Source organism: Crinia signifera, chromosome 1 (assembly GCF_055691185.1).
Source record: "Crinia signifera chromosome 1, ASM5569118v1, whole genome shotgun sequence".
Lineage (NCBI taxonomy): Eukaryota > Metazoa > Chordata > Amphibia > Anura > Myobatrachidae > Crinia > Crinia signifera.
In genome coordinates this window covers 327,404,482-327,429,159 of record NC_139217.1, presented here as the reverse complement: position 1 = coordinate 327,429,159, position 24,678 = coordinate 327,404,482, and the positions used below count along the sequence as shown (strand labels likewise).

At 42.8% G+C, this 24,678-nt stretch overlaps 1 protein-coding gene across 1 annotated transcript; it reads right to left on the bottom strand.

Moving 5' to 3' along the window:
- Positions 1–1,004: 1,004 nt before the first annotated feature.
- LOC146081222 (zinc finger MYM-type protein 1-like) lies at positions 1,005–8,311 on the bottom strand. The gene is made up of 2 exons (XM_083189330.1): positions 8,179–8,311; positions 1,005–5,188 (listed from the first exon to the last, which is right to left on the bottom strand). Exons 1-2 carry the CDS (start codon positions 8,194–8,196, stop codon positions 2,828–2,830), a joined length of 2,379 nt encoding a protein of 792 aa, XP_083045456.1. The 5' UTR covers positions 8,197–8,311; the 3' UTR covers positions 1,005–2,827.
- Between the last annotated feature and the right edge of the window lie 16,367 nt (positions 8,312–24,678).

Genomic DNA, 24,678 nt, shown 5'->3' with positions numbered 1-24,678 from the left:
TTGCCACAGTTTTGCTAATAGAGAATGCTAAAACTATTGCAAAGCATGATGGGATGTGTAGTTTCAAAACATCTGGAGGGCCAACGTTGGACATGCCTGGTCTAATATAACAGACTGTCAGAACTCCTACGTTACTGAAGATAATAATTCACTTAGGCAGTATGCATATGGCGATATTTGAAAAATAATAAAAGAAGTACCAAGTACAAATACTTCTATAAATAAAGGTAGGCACTTTGGATCCGACACCAGTCCAAAAGAGTGAGGTGCAGGTAGTCTAAATCTGACACTAGGACATTGTAGGCAGGAGTGAGGAGATCACAAGATGGCCCCTGGGATCACAGAGGGAGATTTTTCCCCAAGGCGGGGCTACAGAGCCCACGCCACCACCTCCTGGGATCCCATCATAATAGCTCTGTAAGCGGTCAGAAAATGCCCTGGTGGTCTAGTGGATGCTCGGGGATGACTAAGCACCACTGCCAGGTCTTCTAGTGCTGCCTCAAATGTTGGCAGTGACCCACTTACCTGCTCCTCTGTCCCAGCTGCAGCTTCCTCCAAGTGACGGGAGGTAGTCGGTGAAAGCGGCCAACAGGTCCATCCACTGGCCGCTGGGAGAGGGTAACCGTGAAGCATGCCACGGTACTGACAGCCTACGTTTTTGAAAAACATAATAAAAACAAAATCAGTGTAAAAAGATTTTCAGGGCTGCAAAACAGTTTACTCCTAAAAAGACGCCCTGTTACCTCAGGAACCAAGAGAAAACTGGTTCCTAAGGACAGGGAGGAGCCATAGGCTGCACTTCTCTAAAGAAGTTATCTTCTTGGTGCCAGGGTCCTCCAGACCAGCATATCCATAGTCCTAGCATCTACCATAGGCTAAAAGGAAAAAAAACTAATATTCTTGTTGATAACAGTCTGTAATGGAGAGAAAAGGAGAGATACTTTGGGGAGGATAATGTTCCCATGAACAAAAAGCAAATTTGAAACAAGTAAAAAGTTCATTTATTATAATTATTCATTTACACATAAAAAATGCTAATAATTCAGGCCATTTTCAGTTTTCTCCTTTAAAGTCAGAAACATATTAGGGTCAAGTGCTTATAGTGCTCCTTACTAGATCACTTGGTGATGCATCAGCTCGAGCCTGGTCCCAATGACAACTTTGGGCTTTAACTGTACAGTGGCTCTTAAATATATGCATACCAAATCAATTGAGGATGACCAGCTATATGGATGGATAAGAGTTAGTTACATAAAATTCACTGATCTGAGAATACAGTATAAACTCAATAGAAATAGAATAAAGACTGTATTGGGATAGTTATATACTAAATAACAATATACAAGTGTGTCTGTATAGTTTTAGAAGTTGCCACTTATAATAGTCTTATAGATCTGCATTAAGTGTGTGAACCAAAATGTCTTGTTATACAAAACTTTTTTTTTTTACCATTTTCCATTTTATTTTTGCTAAAAAAAAAAAAAGTATTATACATTATGTATCTTCTATGAAGGCATTTGTCTCTCACTGATTCTAATAAATGCAATCTTTAAAACCATCTTTCTCAGAGCATGCACAGCCATTTATCTCCCATGAAGGGTTAGGGTCATGGGGTCGACACAACTAAGGTCGACATGGTCTTATTTCGACACCACAGAAGGTGGACATGGGGTTAGGTCAACAGGGTCATTAGATCGACACAAACATTAGGTCGACATGGAGTTTTAGCAGTTTTTGACCCGAATGACGACACTGTCGACATGGACACCGTATCGGTGCACCGCTTTGCTCACCATGATTCAGGCACTATTTTATTCTCCCTCCACGCCCTAGTGGATGGTAGGGCATTAAAATACCACCTGTCGGCATATGTCGGCTCAAACAAAAGGAAAAAACCCATGTCAACCTTGCCCATGTCGACCTTCTGAGGCGTCGACCTATACCCATGACAAACTTCAGTGGTCGACCCAATGCATGTCGACCTTAGGTGTGTCGACTGTATAGCACCATGGATACATGCAAGGCTAAAAAAGGATTTCAAGCTCATATTACAATCAACTTTGTTTGCTTAAGTGCCATGCAATCAGCAGCCAAGCCTACTGTATATACACTAGATACCACCTTCTGGCTCTCTGAACACTGCAGCGCAGAGTCAATTTAGCACTGTCGTTTTACAATGCTCTACAACCTGCTTGTGTTATGGGGATTTAGGCACTACCATACTGATGATCCTGTCCCTCTACACAGATTCTTACCACCTAGTTCCAAAACATCCCGCTCATTAGCCAATTAATGTTACACTGCTGGGTTCTATTCATTAACTAATAAGTTGTTTTTAAATAACTATTATTTTTGGACAACATAATAAATGCATCCGATAAGTAATTTGTTTTTAGTGTGACAACCAATCATCGAGATGTAGTGCAGAATATTGCGATTTAATGTTTATGAAGAAAAAAAAATAGAATTAACATTTAATCTTGAAATAAAAAGCAATAAGTTATGGTACATACTTAAAAAAGATAAGATCAGCAATTTCCATTCAATATTTGACATTAAATTATATACATCTAACCAGAGAGGAAATATATCAATGATGACTGGCATGGGTAATATGACTTAACAGACCTTTAAAAAATCAGAAACCTCACATAAGCAATCATCACTATAGAATGTGTAACAAAGCTGAAATTAAACAATTTTCACATTAAAAATATAAAAGCTGGACAATAAGAGAAGTACAAACATAATTAAAACTGCCACTAAGCCGTACAATTGCAATTTAGCCACATCCAAAGTTCCAATAGGACACACAGCCTTAAAATAATCAAAAACCATGAACAAAGTTGTGTGCAACAGTTTCCACACACAGGTTGTCTAAGCGTGTCTCATTGACATAGCAAACTGCTACATCATTTGACCGAGTCTCAGTGGTTGTGAGCTTCAACAAAGTCTTTAGTCTCTGGAAAGGGCAGCAGACCTGCTTACTCACCGTCGTGCTCACAGGAATAATGAGCAAAAGCTTCAGGAATTTACCCAACTCACTGAAAAACTCCTTAACTTCAGGACTAACGGAATTGTAAAGACTTACAGCTTCTGGCAATGAGCTGTAGCTGTTTTTATGGGCAAACATCTCCAACTGGACCTTTAGCATCCGAACATTAAACTCTGGGTATTTAGAAAGGATTCCCAGTTTTTCTTCAATAACACTGTCCGATTCTCCTTTTCCTGTGCTAAGCAGCACATCTTCCAGATGACAGTAATCAATAAAACCTTGTTGAAGGAACCTATTGTCCAACTGTGAGATAACAGAATCCAGCACCTTCAAATACTCATTTCTGAAAAAATCCTCCTTAGGCAGAGTAACTTGGTGATTCATGGTCTCCAGATTCTGAGTGCATAGCAGTCCCTGCTGTGGAATGGTTAATGGTAACAGGTTAAGTTTAATTACAAAGTCTTCTGCTTGTTTTACTAAATCCAACACTGAAACTTCTTGACGCACCCTCACCAGTATTTCTTTTACCAGCCTTATTTTTTTCAGGGTACTCAACATAAGCCTGTCCTGCTCTTCCAGATTAATGTTTAAAACATTGAGGGACTCCATGATTGACCTAATAATGAGCAAACTCACAACTGTGCTGCCTTCAATAAATTCCCGTAACAAGACATTCGCTCTTACGCCAGAAATACCAGTATGTGCTTGCATTTCTCTAAGGCCTTCTAGGATTATGCCATAGTGCTGAATAACAGTATTGATTACTGCCAGGTTAACACACCACTTTGAAGAACACAGAAATCGTGTCTGACAAATGAGACTTGGCATTACTTCAGAAAAGAAAAATTTGAACTTGGGTGTTTTGCTGAACAACTTGCATAGGTCATTTACAGAATATAAGGCTTGCTGCAGAAATGGACTGGCATGGCAACCATCCCTTGTCAAGAAACTACCACAAGGAGCTCCACAATGTACAAACATGGCTAAAGGCTGTTTCTGTTTAAGCAACGCACGCGATTCCATATAGCAAAGGGAAGAGGTAGAAGATACCTCAAATGCAATTCCTCTAAGCAGATCAATAGGTAATGAATGTCGATCTAGAAGTTCTAAAATATGATTTGCAGCAGAAGTACCAGTTTCCTCTATGGGGTCAAGAAAGCCAATAAACTCCTCTTGAGGATTCATGTCGGAGTCCAAGTATCGTAAACAGAGGCTCAGCTGCTGCAAGTCAGAATTCTCAATGTGGTCTACAATCACCGAGTAGTACATTGAGCCTTGGTTTACATCCTTTGTAATTAAACCTATGATCTCATGGCTCATTAAGCCGATTATTTCGTGTTGGATTTCTGGGCTAGTGAAATTTTGATTAGTCATGAGCCAGTATTTGAACATTTCACTGTCTTGACCTAAGAATTTCAAAAGTTCAAATAGACTCTCTTCAATTGATTCATGGTTCTGAAATGTGTGACCTCGGTGAATCAAAAAACGCACTGCACCAATCAGTTTGTTAAGACAAAGAGGTGGAATAGCCTGTCTAACTTTCCTCTGCTGTTCCAACGCAGCTTCTCTTTTTTGGTTCTGTAAGGCATGCATTAATTTCCAGGTAGCAAACTCATGGCTCTTCGACTTCTGGTGAGAGCCAAATTTTTCTCGAGCTTTCTTCCAGTTAGAGAACCCTACCACTGTGAATACAGAGTCCCTTCTCCTTGATGATCCCAAAAGACCCATACTCTCAGCTTTTCCACAAGTAAAACAAAGAACAGCCTTCAAGTGAGGGCTGTAGTGAAGCCATGGGAAATCTGTGTACCAAGTGCTCTGGAACCTTAGCTTCCTGTTTCCAAAACACTGTGGTGGCACAAGTTCTGCAGAAGGCTGGAACGGCTTATCCACATCAAAAACTTTTGTTGTATTTTCATCTACCTGGCAATGGAAATCTGTGCTCGAATCTAACACTGCTTCTGCAAAGGCATTCAAATTGATATCAGCAGCATTTGAATGGTTACTTGACTGAGTCATATCATCACTGTATAAACCAAAGCCCTTTAGCCATGCCTCTTCACAGCTGACAGGCTCATCCTCATCTTCTTTTATTTCTTTTTTAATAATGTCTGGGTCAATAGGGCATAATCTTTTTCCTTCCATAGCATTTAAATCCTCTTCATTTGGACGTTTAAAGGGAACAAATACAGGGCTCTGGAAAGAAAAAAAAATTAAAAGGTTACTTTTAACTGTTCAGAGGTAGAGAGCTGCTGCTTATACATAAGTGCTAGTAGTCCACCAGTAGTGCTACATTTATATTTACCAGGTAGAAGACAGTGGTCTCCAAACCCTTGGTTGAGATACATATGATTTCCAAATCATGCACCAATGAGTGTAAATGTATGTATTCTAGTAGCTAGGTATGATGGGAAAACTACAATCAAAACATGTAATACAAAAATACTACTTTTCTTCCTCATAAAAAAAATTGTGTAGGTAGTGCATAATACACTAAGCGGTTGATTCATTAAGGTGCAAATTACTTATGGCCGAGAGTAAGGATGGCTATGTGCTGCACTTAAAATAATACCAGACTTACTGATCGTTTTCACAGGCCCCGAGTATAGATGGGTAGATGTATGAGCCACCATTATGGGGTAGAAGTGATATGTGCACTGATACCGTTTCTCCCATATGTGTGACGGTGATGTGTGGAAAATGGCAAATAAAATGGAAAACGGCAAATAAAAATTGTTATACGTTTAAAGCACTTTTTTTTTACTCTTTTCTTTTGGTATATATATATATATATATATATATATACACATTGATATAACAAAGAAAAGGCTGAAATTGGGAGGAGGGAACTTCTATAAAGAAACCGAGATAGGATTGAAAATACGCTGTGTTGTGTAAGTGGGGTACGTCCCCCTCCATATCTCTTTAAGATACACTGGGTGAAGGTATATCCGCTTTCTGGGAAAGAAATATCAACAGGAGAGGTCACATGTCGTTTTGAAGCGAATTGCGGCCCTTTTTATGGATAAAAGAAACCTTTATGTGAGGAGCACATCTTTTGTTTGGTGTGAGTAGGGTACGCTACCCTTTTGAACTAATAAAAAACCCACTTCTATCTAAGGTGGCGGTCGTAACCATTTAATGACCCTGTGAAAACATACTATATCATATTCTATTTTTTTTCTCTTTCATACTTCCTTTTTGGAGAAAAAGAAAATAGAAAATAAGAGAAAATAAGAGGAAAAAAAGAAGCCCCACATCTGAACCAGATCAAGTTACGGATTAATTAAGGATATATACTCGATATAGGTTGTGATCGCGGTGTGCGACAGGGGAAGCCATTTCTGTATTAAATGCCCAGAAAGCCAGCTGGGGGGAAGAGTGGGATATTTTAAATGCATAACCCTGATGTTTTAATTTACCACACTTCGCTGAACCAAGTTTTAAACCAGCTTTAGGATCATAGGTGTTGCGGAACTCCCTACACCATAGGTTCCAAAATGCGGTCCTCAAGGCACCCCAACGGTCCAGGTATTAAGTATATCCTTGGCCACAGGTGACTTAATAAGTAACTCAGTCAGTCTGATTTAGCATCTGCGCTGAGCCATGGATATACCTAAAAGCTGGACCGTTGGGGTGCCTTGAGGACCGCGTTTGGGAACCTCTGCCCTACACTCTGGGGGGGGGATTTAATAGGATGAGAGGTTCAGAAAGTGAGAGATTTGGTAAGAAATCTCCAGGTTTTTTTAAAAGCAGCAATCATTTACACTGCAAAACCAGTTTGATTTTGCAGTGATTGCCGCCTTAAAAAAAAAAAAAAAAAAAAAAAAAAATCGAAATTTCTAACCAAATCTCTTATCCTATTAAATTTCACCCTGTATGTTTTATCAGAACACTGTCATTAATGCAGTATTTCAGGACATCTTCAGATTGCAGTGTATTCCTCAGACGCCACCAGTAGAAAACATGCACCCACATGTTAGCGCTTTAGGAATCAGCCTCTTCATATAGTGGGCGAGATTCAGCAAGCTAAAAATGCCATAAAAACCCAGTTTTCGCATGTTCATATGCAGCAAAGCCCCATTGCTGGGTCTTCGCTGTGGAGGGTTACGCCAGTTCCTATTTGGCGTAACCCCATGGCAGCCTATGGGCTTCCCTTTGCGTCCCCCGCCGATCTGCGCCTCACCCCCCTCACCTGTGTCCGGGCAGCCTCCTGCTGTGCTGCCCGGGCCAGTGATTTTCTCCTGCCTGCACCACTTCTGAGTGCAGGGAGGAGGAACCGGAGCCCTTACAGCTGTGTAAGGGTTTGGGCAGGGAGGGGGGGACCGGTGCACATCGCTGGGCATCGCTTTTGCGTTAATAATCGCATATGCGATTATTAACTATGCGAATGCCGGCGATTATTGGTGAATCTCGCCCAGTGTATTAATTAGTTTTGTTGTTGCTGTGTGTGAGAGAGACACACAGAGGGCTAGATGTACTAAGCCTTGAAAAGTGATAAAATGGAGCAGTGGTAGCCAACCCTAGCCCTCGAGAGCTACCAACAGTTCACATATTCCAGACAACCTAGCTGCTGCACAGCTGCACTCATTAATCACTGACACATTCTAAAAGATCCACAGATGGAGCTAATTATCTCACTTGTGATTCTGTGAGGAGACCTGCAAAACATGCACTGTTTGGTAGCTCTCGAGGACTAGGGTTGGCTACCCCAGAAATGGAGAGTAAAATAACCGCAATCAGCTCCTAATTGTCATTTTTTTCAAACACAACCTGTGACATGGTAGTTAGGGCCTGATTGGCTGGTGGTTTATCATGATCCATTTTATCACTTTTCAATATTAGTGCAGCTGGCCTATTGACTTGAGCGTCAGTCTCCATTTACAGTAGTCTCCCCTGTTATTGTTTCTCCGCTAAATAGAAATGCGGGTGTATAACCTGAGCACCATACAACGATACATAAGAGGTATCGCTCTAACATACAGCAGCGTGCACCCAACTCGCTGTAATTCGGGTACACAGGCTGGCAACCTGTAACTGCATTTGGGGAACTACTAGTCCGAGCCTGCCTGCGCTAATGCATGCTGGGATTTGTAGTTCTAACGGCACTGGCCTAGAGCATTTGACTAGCGCAGTCCGAGCCCGAGAGAGCCGAGTCTAGTACGAACTACATGCAACTGGCTCACCGATATGCCGGCCTCCATGTCTCCCAGCGCAGCCCACGGGCTCCACAAGCGCGTACCGAGCGGACAGGGAAACACCTAACACCAGCAGGAAACGGAAGTGTCGCTGCACTATGTACTTCCGGTACTAGTCTCCACTCGCTGTTTTTGGTAAATACGGACGCTGTCCTCCTATTCCGAGTCCTCCCTCCTGTGCCATAGGCAGCAATGACTCTATGCTGCTGTGCCGCCACCACGGTAGAGTTCCCGTCACCAGAGGTGAAGCACGGTACTAGATGCTCTCTCTTCCCCACATTCTGCCCTTCAGATAGCATGGCACTCCTGGCAGTTTTGTTGTTACATAGAACATTTTAAAAACATCCCCGCCGATTATATTTATTTGTAGCCTTTATAATGACCAGTAGTAGGGCCTACCTAGCATTGGTATGGGTATCCTGTGGGGTTATCACGTTTCCAAATTTCAGATTCCCAGGACAGCTTACATAGGATGTGTGGCCAATGTTGCAGTAGGGCTGCAGCCATATTTTTTGTGTGATTTCAAGTCATTTTTCTATCACTCTAAAGCTGGGTACACACTGTCTAGCACTTAAATGCTGAATGATATAATTAACAAAATCGTTCAGTGATGTCACTGGGACCCCTGACATCAGCTGCCCGCCCCCCGTACCCAGAGGGATTCAGTATTCAGAATCCCGACGCCGGAATCCCGACAGCCGAAATGCCGACAAGGGGGGGACGTGGATCGCCACGCAGCGGGCCCGGTGCCTCGCTACGCTCGGCACACTAATTTATTCTCCCTCCTGGACACCCCAGGAGGGAGAATGTGTCGGCATTTCGGCGGTCGGGATTCCGGCGTCGGGATTCTGAAAGCCGGGATCCCGACCGCCGGGATTTTAACTGCATCCCACCCAGAGATATGCATGGGAAGGCCCAGCGTTTTCATGAAAATGCCCATAAAACGCGGGGTGTTCCCATGGACTGTGCCCCCCCCCCCACACACACACACACACACACACACTGCTGACCAATGCTACCCTGCATGGGTCGGCAAACATGTAGTTCCTCATGCCCATTCGCACCCTGCGCATGCACAGAAATGCTTCTGCGCATGTGCAGACACAAGTACGAGGGACCAAAGAAATTAGAATAACCCCCTAGGTCCACTGTCTGGGGCTGAAAGTAAAACAAAGATAGCAGGCATTGGCAAAGGAGGCCCAGTGCTTAGGTAAAAGGAAACAAGAACGTTGGCGCTTGGCATATATATATATATATATATATATATATATATATATATATATATATATATATATATATATATATATATATAATGAAACAATTTAACAGTAAAAAACACTCAATTTTTTATTAAAACAAATCACATACCTTACAAAAAAATCACAATTAATATATCACATTCACTATGCAATTTAATCTAAAAACCTTTAAATGCTCAAAATGCGCCTAGAAAATTTCTACAAACCAATTGGTTAGTCTTTATTGCTTTAATTCCACATTTAGCGGAGTTTAGCTCCATGAGTTTGGGGTCCACGTGCCCTTATTAGTAGTATTAATTAGTCACTAATTTTTCACTTACATATGGTGCAGATGGATGTCTACTTATTTTGTTGCAATAGAGCAGTGGTTCCCAACCTTTTTTCTCTCCCGTACCCCTTGATTAAGCTTTTCATTGATAAGTACCCCCTCCTCTCATTTTGAAATATGGACAGTACTTAGCGGTATGCGGATCCTTATGCATGTCCTTATATTAAGGAGGAGCGGAGGAGTAGTATACAGCAATGAATCATGCCCTTCTGTGTCTAGACACTGGTTGTGTATTATCTTCAGGATTCCCGCCAACACCGGTAGGATTAATGCCGCTGCTTCCTCCACCTTTGTCAGTGCTGGGCAGATGAGTGCTGATGTCGGAGGGCAGCATGGGAAGCTCCCAGTGAATTGCTGGTCAGGCATATGACACAACATGGTTTGTCTCCATGGCAATGGGTCTTCTTCAGCTATCAAAAGACCTTTTCATCGTCCGCCATTACCAATATTATTTTCAAGTACCCCCAACTGGTCTGCAGAGTACCCCCAGGGGTACTAGTACCCCAGGTTGGGAACCACTACAATAGAGGCTTAGTTAAAGTAATAGCCAGAGGGCACTATGTGTACATGATTATGTACAGGGCTGTGGGTAGTAGTATCCGCGGGTGTCCTTTTTACTGGCAAGTTGCAAAAAAGTTTTAGCTTGATTTTATCAGCAAAGGCTCCAGCGCTGCTGTGAAGAATGGAGTTTATCCACACTGTCCCTGATAGCCGTCCTGCTGTATGGCAAGGATCCGTTTACGATGGCACTGGTGTACAGCCGGGAGCCACCTAGATGTCAGTCGGTACGGCAGCTGTGGGCAGATCCCGGAGTTGTGGGCAGAGAGGCTTGGAGCACAGATGCCACTCTCTACAAGCCAGGTGTGTGTCTCTCCGCTCCTCTGGCACACACTCCCCTGTGCCCTGATCAGCAGCGCATTGAGGTTTCTGAATTTTCAGACAGCGCGGCTTAGAGTACAAATTGGTGCTCTCAGCAAGCCGGGTACAGGTCTCTGTTACTCCGCTGCACGCTCCACTGCGCCATAATCAGCAGTGGCTGAGGTTGTCAGGGATTAAGGTGGATCTCAGTTCCCAAGAGCTCTCACTGTTTGGAGCAATAAATGGATCTTTAAAGACGCATTTCGCTGCACACATTTCTTAAAATCAACTCCAGGGCCGGGTCTGGTTCCCAAAATACGGGGGTCAAAATGAATAGGGGTCCCCCGTATTTTAAGAACCAGCCCCAGGCCCAACCAGGCAGCAGGGTAATGTCACAGCCGGGGGACACTTATTATATAAGGTACTGCGGCCAAAACATTAACCCTACTGACCAGTCAGCCTGGGCTGGGCTGGGGGAGTGGGGACCCACCCAACGAAGGGGTCCCCCCCTCCAGAACTTACCTGCCCAGGCTGAAGCCTGGTGCTGTCCCCGGTAACTCTTGGTGTATATACACGCCGTAAATACAGCCACTAATACGAATGAATACGCCATCGGGGATTACAAAGCAGTCGTATTTGACTGCTTTGTAAATTCCCCTCTGGAATACGAATTTGCATACGGCTAAAATAGCTGTATTCATTCGTTATTAAGAATACGAATACGAAAAATGGTATTCGTATTCTTAGTAAATTTCCCCTGGAAGCTTAACATATTGATGTTCCAAAGTGAGATAAAATGTAATTACAACATGAGTGATTTACAGCAGTTTTAGCTAATATATGATAACATTGTGACTAGGTTTGCAGAGTAAAGATAGCGCTCATATTACAGCACCGAAAATGTAAAGGTGAATGTGACAAAGTCCTCCTACCACTACATTGTCATACATGAATAGGTAACATTTAGAAGTTTGTCACCTTTAGAGGTACGACTGTACCATATATGAGAAACACAACAAATTACAATATATACTTTTTAATTAAAATATTTTCAGGAGTGCACTCCAATCACATATAAAATATAAACAAATGAAGGACTGAGGGGAGTATTGAGTGTCAAGCCAGCATTAAATAGGCGGCCGCTGCTATTTCCGGTGGACGCCTATTTAATGCTGTCTTGACCGACAAAAATGGAGGCAGATCAACAGAACGGGCCCAACTTTAAAAATAACAGCCCCGTTTTGCCGAGAATGGCTGTGAATAGTCGCAACTAGGGCCGGATCTCGACAATCCACGGCTGTTTACGTGGACACACCCCCTATTCGCCGATCGGCAGGCAACACATTAAATACTGCCTGCCGATTTGCTGTATATAAAAACGAAAACGGGCTAGGGTCACGGTTGTTGGAATGTACTGACATGACCTGACCTGGGATTGAATACCCCCCTTAGGCTGTTATGTAAAAAAAGTCACTCGTTACAAAACCAAGAAGGTAGACCACAGGCTATTCATTTGACTTAACACTTTGAATGCTAAGCGAATTTGTCAGAATTGGTCTGAAAATTGCCAAGCAAACCTTTTTATTCATCATAATGACATAACCGCCGACATAGAATTTCTGACAATGAAAAATGGATGTATAGAAAAGAACAGCCAATGGGTTCTCACACAAACTGAGTGACAGAAATTCTGGCTTCACATTAACATTCCATGCAGAACCCAACTTTAGTCACTCGGTAGAAGCTAGCATTGTAGCCACATGGGTGTGCTATGGTGGTCTGGCAATCGGGATACTGACGGTCAGTATCCCGACATCGGAATCCCGACTGCTGGTACACCGACAGGGGGGGCGAGCACAAAGAAGCCCATTGCAGGCTCGCTGCACTCGCCATGCTGCGGTTTCTGTTGCTCGGTTCGATCGCCACAGGTTCTATTCTCCCTCTGGATTCGGTATGGAATCTCGGCGGTCTGAATCCCGGCGTTCAAAATCCCAACTCCGGAATCCCGACCGCCAAAATCCTGACAAGGTGGGACGTGGATCTGCACTCGCCACTTACGAGTCAGTATTTCCACTGACCATATGATAATTGCGATTTGTCCTTGTTTTTGTATTGCTTGATACTTCAAGTGGCTTGATTTTGCTGAAATGTGCAATGGATTTGTTTGCTTTTTTTTGTACCCCTCCCCCCAAAGTAGCCAGATCCCCTGCATTCTCTATAGTTATTCCAATGTGTGATTTGATTCTGACAAATGAATATATATTCACTGGTCTGTAGTCACATCCCTTGTGACTAGATCACTTAAGGTTAAATGTGTAATATAGATTTAAAGGTTCACAAAACCGGTCCAAAAGGTAATATCCATGGTTGAAAACCGTTGCATCCATGATTTTGTACATGGCTTCAAACCAGATGCAACCCAGCTGAGACCCCTTTCAGCGTGCTTGAGCCAGGTCAGCAACGTCACTGGTCAGGTGGCCAGTGCTAATGCTTGGAGTTGAGATCATGAAACTCCTAATGACATTTGTGAACCTTTGCTCTAATATCACAAATAGCATTTATGAAGAACAAGATAATGGATAAGGGGATGCCGTTGAGTCACTGTTTAATTACAACAGAGGAGATTAAAAGGAATGTTAGATGTGTTCGCTTTCATTGTGAATTTTGATTATATTGTAAATATTCTATTTTCTTAGCAGCTCTAAAACCACTTCCTCTTGAAAAGCATTTTTATTTTTATAATCAGTGGAAATAGTTACTGTACCTATAATAAAATGTAAGCCGAAGAACATGAAAATTGGAAATATAGCGCCACCTGCATGCCTAAAGTTGTGTTTTTTGTTAAACTGAGGATGCCTTTTGTCTCTCATTTACTACCCTTTTCATAACAGTTAAAAATTGCATTCAGACTACATGCTAAATGGACAGTATATGGGGGTCATTCTATTCCATACAACGTGCAGGGCACAGCCACAATGCTTGGCTGCACCCAAATAGAGCACTTACAGTAATGTCGACTTTGCAAGTTTCCCAGTGCGTATCTATGGGGTGCGAGGGACAATTTGCTATGCCAGTGGACAGGATATATATAAACACTTCCAGAACAGCACATCTCACTGGTACGAATGAATTACATATTTTCAAAGGTCTGTATAATGACCTATGGCAGGAGTTCCCAAAGTTTTTGAATCACAGCACCCCGAAGCATCAGAAATGTTTTCGTGGCACCCCTAGGCTGAAGGTTTCTTATTGAGAAAGTCTGAAACAAATATTAAGTTAAATAAATTGTGTTTAGAGTCAGTTATGTGGTAATGGACAGGATTACCTTCTGTTTGTCCACAATTTGACTATTGTAATGGACATAAAAAAACTTGAATTGGTCATGGGCCACCAACCCAGGACACCATTGCAAGTCCCCCAAGGCACCCCAGGGTGCCACTGCACACAGTTTGGGAACCACTGACATATGGTGTTACAAAACCTAGAAGGTAGACCACAGGCTATTCATTTGACTTAACACTTTGAATGCTAAGCGAATTTGTCAGAATTGGTCTGAAAATTGCCAAGCAAACCTTTTTATTCATCATAATGACATAACCGCCGACATAGAATTTCTGACAATGAAAAATGGATGTATAGAAAAGAACAGCCAATGGGTTCTCACACAAACTGAGTGACAGAAATTCTGGCTTCACATTAACATTCCATGCAGAACCCAACTTTAGTCACTCGGTAGAAGCTAGCATTGTAGCCACATGGGTGTGCTATGGTGGTCTGGCAATCGGGATACTGACGGTCAGTATCCCGACATCGGAATCCCGACTGCTGGTACACCGACAGGGGGGGCGAGCACAAAGAAGCCCATTGCAGGCTCGCTGCACTCGCCATGCTGCGGTTTCTGTTGCTCGGTTCGATCGCCACAGGTTCTATTCTCCCTCTGGATTCGGTATGGAATCTCGGCGGTCTGAATCCCGGCGTTCAAAATCCCAACTCCGGAATCCCGACCGCCAAAATCCTGACAAGGTGGGACGTGGATCTGCACTCGCCACGCAGCGGGCACAGTGCCTCGCTACGCTCGGAAAGCTAATTTATTCTCCCTCTATGGGTGTCGTGGACACCCACGGAGGGAGAAAGTTTCAGGATTTCGGCGGTCGGGATACTGGCATCGGGATTTTGAACGCCGGGATTCCGACCGCCGGAAAATTGACCGCATCCCCTCCTTCTATGGGGGTCATGGACAACCACAATGGAGAATAGCCCATGTCCTCGGGATCCCCACTATTGGGCATTTAAACAGTCAGGATTCCAAAGTCAGAGCACTGACCGTCAGAATCCCGACTCTCGGGCAGTTATCGGCAGCCTGCACCTCCCGGAACCCAGGAGTGACTATAAACAAGGGTTCAGGCTGAGACTGTGCCTGTCATAAGGGCAAGTGACACCCCTGCCTGGCTTCACTCTTGAGCAAGCTTAATGCATTTTCTAGTATGCCTCCTAGTCTCAGTAGAATTGGTCTGACAATTGCCAAGCAAACCTTTTTATTCATCATAATGACCTGTAATGTTTACGTTATATAGGAAATCTTTTTTACACAACATATTTTATTTGAATTTATATAACAACAGTGATCGACGCTGGCATTTCTCACAGAGATGTTGGCACTCAAAAGGTTAAAGACTTAGGGGGTTATTCAATCTCCCGCAGCCATCTCCCAAAGGGGGGAGATGGCTGCGGGGCCCTATTCAATGCTGTCTTCCCCGACAGCATTGAACAGGGAATCTCGGCAGAACGAGACCGACTTCACAAGCAGTCGTGCTTGTTCTGCTGAGAACGGCCAGCAAGTAACGAGCTCCTGGCTGCAGCTAGCCTCTTCCCGGCAGCAGCTCGCTGCCATGACCCCTTCTCATCCTGCTGCAGACGGGACATTGAATCCCGCCTGCAAATTCTCAGCCGACCAAGAACGGGACAGGGTCACGACTGTTGGGCCAGCTCGACAGCCGTGACCCAAGATTGAATACCCCCCATAAGGTATGAAGAATGGTTGACAATGGACAAGGGGATGGACTATGCATGCAGCACTAGGGTCACTGCTTAATGGCAATATAGGAAAAAAGGACCATGTCAAATCAATTCACATTTTGTCAAACTGTAACCTCACCAGCTCAGATTTTGTTAAGATTTAGTACATATATATAGAGTGTGTGTGTGTGTGTGTGTGTGTGTATATATATATATATATATATATATATATATATATATATATATATACACACATCCAGAGTTCCTCTTGAAGAAACAGGGTTGTAGCCCTGAAACGTTGAGGTACGGGTTTTTGCATCAATGAAAAACTCTCCCAATTAAGCTAGAGATGTGGGAGCGGTGTCACTTTACTGTGTTTTATATACAATACAACCGGCTATGTGAGGAGACATTACTTAAATTCTTCCAACTCCTATTCTGAAGTCCTTCAAACTACAAAAGCATATTTATTTGGTCATATATTTATTCATATATGTACCCAGAAACCTCTTCCATGACAGGACCTGGCAGGGGTGACAACATCGGCACATGCATGCTTGTCAATGTTGGCAGCGACTAGTAATGTCAGCTTGGGGAGGAGCAGCAATATGCTCCATCACCTATGTATTTAAAGATGACCGAGGATATCATGAATGACCGGCGGGAGTGCGTATCAATTAGACCAACATGTGTGAGCCCAATAAAAAGAATTGTGAGTTCTAGTCAGAGCCAAAAGTTAAATATTTGTTACACGTGGCGAGTCTATAATTTCTGACAATGAAAAATGGATGTATAGAAAAGAACAGCCAATGGGTTCTCACACAAACTGAGTGACAGAAATTCTGGCTTCAATGGCGTCACATTAACATTCCATGCAGAACCCAACTTTAGTCACTCGGTAGAAGCTAGCATTGTAGCCACATGGGTGTGCTATGGTGGTCTGGCAATCGGGATACTGACGGTCAGTATCCCGACATCGGAATCCCGACTGCTGGTACACCGACAGGGGGGGCGAGCACAAAGAAGCCCCTTGCAGGCTCGCTGCACTCGCCATGCTGCGGTCTCTGTTGCTCGGTTCGATCGCCACAGGTTCTATTCTCCCTCTGGATTCGGTATGGAATCTCGGCGGTCGGAATCCCGGCGTTCAAAATCCCAACTCCGGAATCCCGACCGCCAAAATCCTGACAAGGTGGGACGTGGATCTGCACTCGCCACGCAGCGGGCCCGGTGCCTCGCTACGCTCGGAAAGCTAATTTATTCTCCCTCTATGGGTGTCGTGGACACCCACGGAGGGAGAAAGTTTCGGGATTTCGGCGGTCGGGATACTGGCATCGGGATTTTGAACGCCGGGATTCCGACCGCCGGAAATTGACCGCATCCTCTCCCTCTATGGGGGTCATGGACAAACACAATGGAGAATAGCCCATGTCCTCGGGATCCCCACTATTAAGCATTTAAACAGTCAGGATTCCGATGTCAGAGCACTGACCGTCAGAATCCCGACTGTCGGGCAGTTATCGGCAGCCTGCACCTCCCGGAACCCAGGAGTGACTATAAACAAGGGTTCAGGCTGTGAGACTGTGCCCCTCCAACAAATCCACACTGTATGTCATAAGGGCAAGTGACACCCCTGCCTGGCTTCACTCTTGAGCAAGCTTAATGCATTTTCTAGTATGCCTCCTAGTCTCAGTAGCATATTAGGTTCAGTGATTCTCCAGTTAACTATTCATTTATTTATTAACAGTTTCTTATATAGTGCATACATATTCCACAGCGCTTTACAGAGAATATTTGAACATTCACATCAGTCCCTGCCGCAGTGGAGCTTACAATCATATAAAGATATATTAATTTCCAACAAATGCAGATTTGGGGCAGGCGGCCTTTGTGCAGTATTCATCAAGGCCCCTTCCTCTCTAGCCTGCAGACCAAGAGACTCTGGGCACTAGGGTCATTAGGTTGCCCTAGTACTGTCCCAAAGTCTAGTGCGCATTTACTGGGCTCTGGAAACATGTTGTAGTGCCAATTTTCCATGTGATTTTCTTACGGCACATGTACGTAACGCTATCATGCCATTTTCTTGCTAGTTTCTCTGTTGCTGTTGCCAATGCAGGACTCTAGAGGGTAAGTGTTAAAAAAATAGGAGCAGGGTGTGTGATATGGGTCCCTTTCACTGTACACACTGCACCCATTAAAGATTGGCCAGTGCATAGCATGCAGAATAAAAAGGGCGAAAGTATTCTAGATGTCTCAGTTAAATGTGGTTGTGGTTATCAGATGACCGCACACTCTGAATAATACAAGTTGAACAAGGAAATGCCTGTCCCAAACTGGCTGATATTTTTGAACAACTTTTAATCACTGTGATAACTACCACTATGCAACAATATTTGCCAAGTCTAGGCTTGCATGTTCATTCATGAAACCCTGGAGGAGACCATCGGTTTAAGGTACTGTAAATCATTTTTGGGATTCTTAAATTGTTGTTTTTTTAACTACTACAGCAGTGGTTCCCAAACATTTTGAAAGTATCAGATTTTTTTTATTCACTGTACCCTTAGGAAAAAAGTTTCTTATTGTGAATTTCAGAAAAGTACCGTATATACTCGAGTATAAGTCGACCCGATTATAAGCCGAGGCACCTAATTTTACAACAAAAAAACTGGGAAAACCTATTGACTCAAGTGGGACCCTCACTCGAGTATAAGCCGAGGGGGGATTTTTCAGCATAAAAAATGTTCTGAAAAAGTAGGCTTATACTCGAGTATATATGGTATATTAAATTAAGTGAATTGTGTTTATATGTCTCCCATAGGCTCAGTTATGTAGTGAGGGATATGATTAATTTCTGTTTGTCTCCATGTTTTATTATTGGCTTTGCCTATAATCATTTTAATTGGTCCTGGACTACCAACCCAGGGCACTCTTGCAAGTGGTCCGATGCACACCAGATACAGTAATAGGTCTATAAATAAAAATCCCATAATAAATATATATCAGTAGTTGGAATAATTTGGACTTATTTGTATTAATATAATGACATAAATAATTAATATATATTATATAATTTGATAATAGGATGTTTTTTTCTCTCAACCCATGAAATGACCAGCATAAGGTTTTTGTATGGGTCTCCCTTAGTGTGTACAATATGGGTACAGCACTGTAATATACACTGGTACAAAAACCTTTCAACAGACGTGGAAACTAAATACATGAATAAAGAGAATTAATTATATATGGTCATTAAACTGGATTATGATAATGACGAGCAGGCAGAGTTACACCCAGTGAAGGAGATGCTTTTACGTACAGTATAAACAGCTTTCTTCTGCTTATTCATCTAAACACAGTATCTACAGTATGTGAATAACAATGTCAGTTAGCGTTCTACAGCTAACCAGACACAATTCTAGTCTTAGCTTTCTGCAGACACAGAAATATTTGAGGTAGCATATACAATGTGAACATTTATACAGTACATTTAGAATTTCACTGGGAGTTGATTTCATGCATGGAATCCAGTAGGTATAACATGATGTGGCTTCAGTTATATTAAAAATCAAAATATTTGATTCAATTTATTCTGTGATTGATGTTGCTATCTTTAAATAGGTTTACTCAGTAAATAAAAAAACTATAATATGACAATAATAGGAACACATAAGACAATAATAAGAACACATACAACTGCAAGGTGGTAAAAAGTTCCTTATTTTAGGAAAATAAGTACAGTTGTTTGTATCATTTGTATGATGATTGAAATTGTATTTTATTTAATCAGTGCTCATTCTAATGACGACCAAGATTACTACTCATCTTCCTGTGTTGGCAATGCAGATATTCATGTTTGTGTTTGCTCATATTTTTGGAATTCTCTGCAGTTTGTTTTGGGATTGAACTGATAATATGATTGATTAAATAATATTCTCTTTAGAGTACTAACGGCTGATGTTCTTAGATAGATAGATAGATAGATAGATAGAGAGATAATTCTTTCATAATTTTTTTTTGTCTACAGAAACCATTTTTATAGTGTATTAAAATCATAAGGTGAGATTGATTTCGGCACTTATAGGAAACAGAATAGGCAAAGACTGTAGTACTTAATTTGCTATAATCCTTCCCATAGATTTTGTATAAGCCGTTATCACTGTGGCAGTACAATAGCTACCACAGTGATACATGCAAAACACTAAACCACAGACTTTCTCAATCTACTAATATCATTAATTGAGAAAATAAAATGAAAACCAATTTCAAATTCTTTATTAAACTGGATGAGTGCTAGTTTGTATAGTAAATTCTGAGAAATATACATTTTCACAATGGGATTTTTTAAACTTTTTCGATATATATTTTCTTAAATCACAGCGCCCTAGAGTATCAGCATTTTTTTTTTTACGTAACCCTTAGGTAAAACTTTTCATTTATGCACTTGGAAAAAAAATATTTCATTAATTACATTGTGCTTAGTTATGTGGCGATGTACAGCCTTGCTTCTGATTGTCCATATGATTTATAATCGGCAGCACTGTTTTTGCCTATCACTTTGAACATAAATAATTTGATTTGAGCTGGATACACATTAATAGATGTATCTGCAGATGGATCAAGCAGTGTGTTCACCATTCACACTGTGGGAGGGCGCATTTGTATATCTAGACCTTTGAATAACGCCATTCATAGATATATCGCTCGTACACAGTAGCCGATGGTGTATTGATATATCAGCCATTCAATTGAAAGGCCGATATATTGGCCAGTCTGTGTGCACCTTTAGACCTGGATAAACAATCCAATGCACCAATGCAAAAGCCTCTTGGCACCCCAGTGCGCCTAGGGACACATTTTGGGAACCACTGATATGCAGTCATTTTAATTTAGGACCTTGTGTACAGTTAGAAGTATTTACCTGGAAGATCCCATGCCCATTGGTCCCTGGATAGAGTATGATTTTTTCTTTTTTTTTTCCCATTGTGATCAGCTTGAGTATTCTGGCCCAGTTCCCGCAAAGCTTTCTCTGTCTAGGGGCAGAAAAAGCTTTTTTGGCCAGGCATATCACAGGGATTACCCTTGCTGGAGTTGTCTTATACGGCCTACACACATGCCGATATTAAGGCATTTTCTAAGCGATTTTGCTTAGTTTGGCAAACTCGCTTAGAAAATTCCCTCACATCGGTGTGTGTGGGGGGGGCTATATAGACAGCAATGCGCGTCCACGCGCGTCTTTGTCGCTGGCCGAGATTGATTAACAGTGTCCATCAATCTCGGCATCGGCAGGGTTCTCCCACCGGAGAACACTGGCGCTGTCTGCTCGCTTAGCACACAGAGCTGACAGCTCGCTCTGTGTGTGGGCTGTCAGCTCTGTGTGCTATGCGATAGCGGCGCAGCACAGCCCGACCTAGCATAGCTAGGTCGCCCTACACACATCGCTATGTGTGTAGGGCCCATTACTGTATTATCACTTTGTTTTTGTTTTTTCTGTTTTTGTATATCCAATTTGGTTACTTAAAAAAACTAAAAATAAATACAAGTGTTTGGAGTAGTTTTTATTTTTCATAAACTGCTGCAATCTTTACTCCATTTAGATGATACTAAAATAATATAAACAGGTGTGAAAACACTTTTTCACATTATTTTACTAAATTTAGTAATTGTAAAAAAATAGCCCTTTAATCATCACATATTAGAGCCTGAACAAAAGTTTGTAATTTACCATTCCAGGGCTACCTAGGAGATTTGGCAAACACAATTCCTCTGCGTGGAATGTTTACCACTGGCTGTCTAATGCTGGGTACACATCTAAAAATATATCTGCAGGTGGATCGGACAATGTGTTCTGCAAACACTGCTAGTACACACAACAACATGAGCCAATATCTCTTTAGATATATCAGCCATCTTATGTGCTACACAGCCGACACAATATATGTCTATAAATGGGTAAATCTAACCTTTTTCAGGCTGCCAGTCGCAGGTAGGCTTGCAAAACCAAGGAAACTGCGGTTGTCCTCGGCCCTTCCCTCACCATCAACTCCTCCCTGTCAATCAAGCAAAGGCAATCAAATTTTTGGTATGTGATTGCAAAACCCTTCCTGTACATGCGCAGGATGTGTTCTATGTGTGCGCAGTTTCCTGACCACTGGAAAACTGCTCTGCAAAACGTATAAGCAATCCATAGTGAATGAGGGCCAAGATCACAGGGAGCAAGATTCAGCAGGGAGGGAGGGCAATATGCTCTGCAGCCTATGGCTTGTACTCTCTATAGGTAATAGTAAGAATGAGGGGTTCATGCTACAATTGAGTTAATTAGGATAAATTGTTTTTTTTCTATGATCCCCATGGCAGCCATTACTTTTTGATATTTTCCCTTTCCCAGATTTAGATTGGATGTTTTTTTCCTAAGGAACACCCACCGGTGGTGTATAGCCTCACCCCTCACTAGGACCCATGTCTTTTTTCCTGTCTCCTAAAAGTTTTGCCAATGTAAAGTAGCTTTTTTATTGTTTGGGGCTTACTTTTGCTAGTATGGGCAAAGATTGTGCAAGCTGGCCTTTTTATAGCTTTCCATATGCACTACTTAAGGATTTATGGCTTACCGTCTTACCTTGTGTTTCACCTGGGCTGTGCAACTGTCTATGCTGGCATCTCCCTGCTGCCGCAGTCTTCAGCGGACGGCTGCATGGTCAGGTAGCACTCCCCCTCGGGACCCGACTACAGTGGTCCGTCTGTAGGAGGAGTGGACGGTGACAGTGGTGTCCCCCCTCTGGCATTTACACCCGCGGTCTGTCCTGTCGGCCGGACTGAAGCTTTTGGCCTGTGAGTTGGGCATTAGACACTGGGCTTAATGTGGTCTGTGACCCAGGATGACAACTGTACTTCTGGGTTGCGATTTCTAATTGCAGGAACTTTAAGCAACAATTTGGTAGTGGTGCTTTAGCCAGCATGGATCCTTCCTCCCAGAAATCTGATACTGCCTTTGGAAGGTACGCCCAATTTCGTTAGGCATTTAATTAGAAAGTTATTTTTTATTTCTAGTTTTTTGCATTTTAGTGTGCCTTTTTCACCTGCTAAAAAGGGGGCCTTAAAAAAGAAGCACAGCAAGTCAGGTGGAAAAAATGCTCCAGAAACTCAGAAACAAACTACTGAGAATATTAATCTGTCGGGGAAGCTGCTCCTCAGCAAGAGAGGTTATAGGAATTAATGGCATGGGTGTAACAAAGGAAGAGTTATCTCAGGTCCATGCATCTAAAAGAACTAGATCTCAGACTAGTCTAGAATATGAATCAATTATTTATTTGGATGAATGGCAGGAAGAGACGGATGGTTCTTTCACTGTGGAATCTGGAGAAATCTGAGAAGAGTCTTTTGATTTAGAACTGGTAGAAAGTATTTTGAAAAATATCCCCAAGTCCATACATTTTAAGGAAGTAACTGAGCAGGTGGTAGCTCAGGGTCTGCTGTTTGAAGATCGTTCCATGAGAGGAAGATGCCTTGTAGTGCATAAGATGATAAAGGATCTGATTTCAAAGGAGTGGCTTACCATGGATAAGAGACTGGGTTGAGTCTCTAGATTGGAAAGAATGTATCCATTTAAGGATGAATAGTTCCTGTCCTGGTGCTCAGTTCCCAAGGTAGATGCGGTGGTAGCCAAATTTCTAAAACATGACGTTTCGAAGCTTGTGTAGCAGTGGCATCTACAAGAGCTCTAAGACTTTGGAGTGCAGAGATGGATAAGAATATATATTTTTGAAGCCTCAGTAGATCTCATCAGGGGCGGGATGTATTAAAATACATCGCTGCCCTTCGCGGTCCCCCCGCCGCGATGCCGCCGCATATGTACTAACATATGCGGCTGACATCGCAATGCGGTGACGGAGGCCCCCCGCGATACCTGGAATGTGGTGTGTGGGGGGTCTCCGTCACCTCCCAGCCGGCTCCTGCATCCCTCACGCCAGGGACAGCTAAGCAAGCTGTCCCCGGCGCCTCCTCCTCCCCCCTGCAGCCGGAAGGACGTCCGGCTGCGTCACTAGGGAGGAGGGGTTTACCTTCCAGGGTCCAAGAGGACCCTTCAGGAAGGTAAGCGAGAGGGGGGGGCGGCGGGTTGGCGAGGCGGGCAACGAAAAGAAGCCCATAGGGTATTGCCACCCAAAGCTGGCGATACCCTACACTGTGGTACCATTTTTGATACATTGGAAAATGCGGTAAAACCGGGGTTTTACCGCATTTTCCATTTGATACATCTCGCCCCAGATCTGGAATGTTTTTATGTGAAGACCATAACTACTGTTGTTATGGCTAGAAGGACTCTTTGGCTGAAGAATTGGAGCGCTGATACTAATTCAAAGAACCGACTGGCTTTATTGCCTTTTGAAGGTTACTTTTTGTTGGGGACAAAACATTGCTATGATCCACAGGATAACTGGAGGGAAGTCGGTACATTTACCCCAAGATAGACGGAACAAGTTTCGATCCCTTATATTACTAGGCAGCAATTTAAAGAAGCAAAGGGTTATAGGCCAGGTCGGCCATATTATAGAAGGGGAGCAGGCTCCTCACATTGGGCCTTATTTTGGTTCATTCTTTCTGACAAAATCCTTCTTAGATGGGCAAAACCATGTGCACTGCAGGTGGGGCAGATGTAACATGTGCAGAGAGAATTAGATTTGGGTGGGGTTTTACTTCAAAGTGAGATCTATATTGCAGTGTAAAAATAAAGCAGTCAGTATTTTCCCTGCACAGAAACAAAATTACTCACCCAAATCTAATTCTCTCTGCACATGTTACATCTGCCCCCCCTGCAGTGCACATGGTTTTGTCCATCTAAGAAGGATTTTGTCAGAAAGAATGAACCAAAATAAGGCCCATAGTTCTTTCGGCAGTCATCAAGAGGGTATCCAAGACAATGACTATCCCCTGTTTTCCCAGATAGGAAAATGATTGTTGGCCTTCAAGACTGTCTGGGAAGAAACAATAAAAGACAGATGGTGTTGACAATAACGCATGTAGGCTACAAATTAGAAT